General features: G+C 30.7%; 1 protein-coding gene across 1 annotated transcript; it reads right to left on the bottom strand.

The window, feature by feature from the left end:
- Window positions 1–1,038: 1,038 nt before the first annotated feature.
- LOC124936641 (heavy metal-associated isoprenylated plant protein 39-like) lies at window positions 1,039–1,751 on the bottom strand. The gene is made up of 3 exons (XM_047477154.1): window positions 1,700–1,751; window positions 1,517–1,592; window positions 1,039–1,425 (listed from the first exon to the last, which is right to left on the bottom strand). The coding sequence occupies exons 1-3, from the start codon at window positions 1,709–1,711 to the stop codon at window positions 1,070–1,072; spliced, it is 444 nt and encodes a 147-aa protein (XP_047333110.1). The 5' UTR covers window positions 1,712–1,751; the 3' UTR covers window positions 1,039–1,069.
- Window positions 1,752–2,053: the final 302 nt, after the last annotated feature.

Genomic DNA, 2,053 nt, shown 5'->3' with positions numbered 1-2,053 from the left:
CATATAACTTCGAAGATTTTGGGAGGATTTTCATGTCAAGTTTGATCAGCCGGTTCCTATCCATGGAGATAATTTGAGTGCTATTAAATTGACTTCAAATCATGTGTTTCATGCGAGGACAAAACACATTGAGTTGGAGCATCACTTTATTCGTGAAAAAATACTAGAGAAAATCATTGAGATGATTGTAGTAAAGAAAGAAGACAAAGTTGTTGATATCTTCACAAAAGTATTTCCTAAAGGTCTTTTTGAAGATCTACGATCTAAGTTGGGACTAGTTCATCGGACATCACTTTAAGGGGAGTGTTAGAAATTAAAATAATAATAATAATAATTAATGTGTCTTTTTGTTATTCAATAGCCTCTTGGATTGTCAAAGTCTTTTGGTATTATCTAGTAAATGAGACTCTTTATGTGTACGTCTTAGTTTAATGTCTAAGTTTTGTTTTTATTTTAAGTTTGTAATAGTGTTCTTATTTCAAAAAGTTCAATAGACAGAATTTCATTCAAGGTTGTTTCATTCTCTAAAGTCTTTATTCATCTTTCTAATAAGTTTTTTCACAGTTCGATCATTGAAGTCCTGATTGTGACTTCGTTACATACCCATCCTTAAAATTGAGTAAAGAAAACACTAAATTTGACTATTATGAGTTCGTGTAAATAATTTTATGGATCTCGACGAAGATTTTCTTAATAAGCAATTTGCAATTGATCAAGATAACGACATAATTCAAATCAAGTGTGAAAGTTCAATTAAACCATTACAAGTCAAGAAATCCAACCAAATTGCATCCATTGGAAAGGATTTTAACAAAAACACACCCTGAACAATTCCTCTCATAAGTTCCATGAAAAGAGCTTTATGGATCTTGATTAAGAATTCAAACTTGGATCGTGATTAAGAATTCAAACTTTACTAGTTTGTTTTAAGCTATCTCAACCCTTTGGCTCTGACTTTGACATCGTCCTTATCTTTTTCATCACCTTTAATGGAGTTTGATTTCACATGGATTATTTATCTTATAATTAATTAAAGAAAACATAAGAAAAGTAGTCAAATTGAAATAAATTAACAAATAACACAAGCATTAGGGTTCTCCTCAACACTATGGACTGGATAATGTTGAGTAAAATAAGGATTGTAACCAGCCTTAATAAGCTCAGCAATATGTTTCTCCTCAGCTTTTTTTCTCTCTTCTTCTTTCTTTTTCTCTTCTTCTTTCTTTTTCTCTTCCTCCTCCTTCTTCTTCTTCGCCTCGGCTTCTTTTTTCTTCGCCTCGTCTTCTTTGGGCTTGTCCGGCGGCCCAACTGTTACGATCTCCGCATGACCTAATTTCCTTAGCTTATCCACCACTTTAACGGGATCAATTTCCCCCAAAAGTGTTAGTTTATTCTCCTTCATATCCATGGATATTGATATCACTCCTGAGAACAATCCAAAATCAAAATCCTTAATAATGATTAAGCTTTTTTATGATTTGAAATTGTGACTTAATTTCATAAAGAAATTAATTACCAGGGAAGCTGGAAACTGCTTGCATGGCTTTCTGCTTATCCTTGTCATTATGCACTTCCAATTTTATCACTAATTTCTGAAACCAAAAGTACTCAAAAATAAAATATTGGAATCAGGGTCTTATGAATAAACCAAAAGATATAGAAGGGGATTAAAAAAGAAGAAAGAACAAAGAAATTTCACCTTTTGTTCCATTAGCAGGAAATGTTTAGTAATTTCCTCTTGATTTTCTAAGAGAACATATAAATCTAGTTGCTGGTCTATTAAGATATATATCATAAATTTCTTGTGGAAAAAGGAGGAAATATCCTGTTTGCAGAAAAAGAAATTAGTGAAAATATTCGTTACGTTTCTAACTTGACAAATACAAATAGGACTCGTTTGATCTTGGTTTTTGTAGGATTATTATGGGTTTTTGTCCAAAAAATAAATATTAGTTTTATAAAAAAAATTTGTTAATGATTGTTTAAGATAAGGATATCCTTATCGATATTATAGTGAAAAGTTTTTTTTTAAAATTTAATAAAACTTAAAAAA

This window comes from Impatiens glandulifera, chromosome 4, assembly GCF_907164915.1.
Source record: "Impatiens glandulifera chromosome 4, dImpGla2.1, whole genome shotgun sequence".
NCBI lineage: Eukaryota > Viridiplantae > Streptophyta > Magnoliopsida > Ericales > Balsaminaceae > Impatiens > Impatiens glandulifera.
The sequence above is the reverse complement of the archived record's forward strand: the minus strand, read 5'-3'. Positions and strand labels throughout refer to the sequence as shown.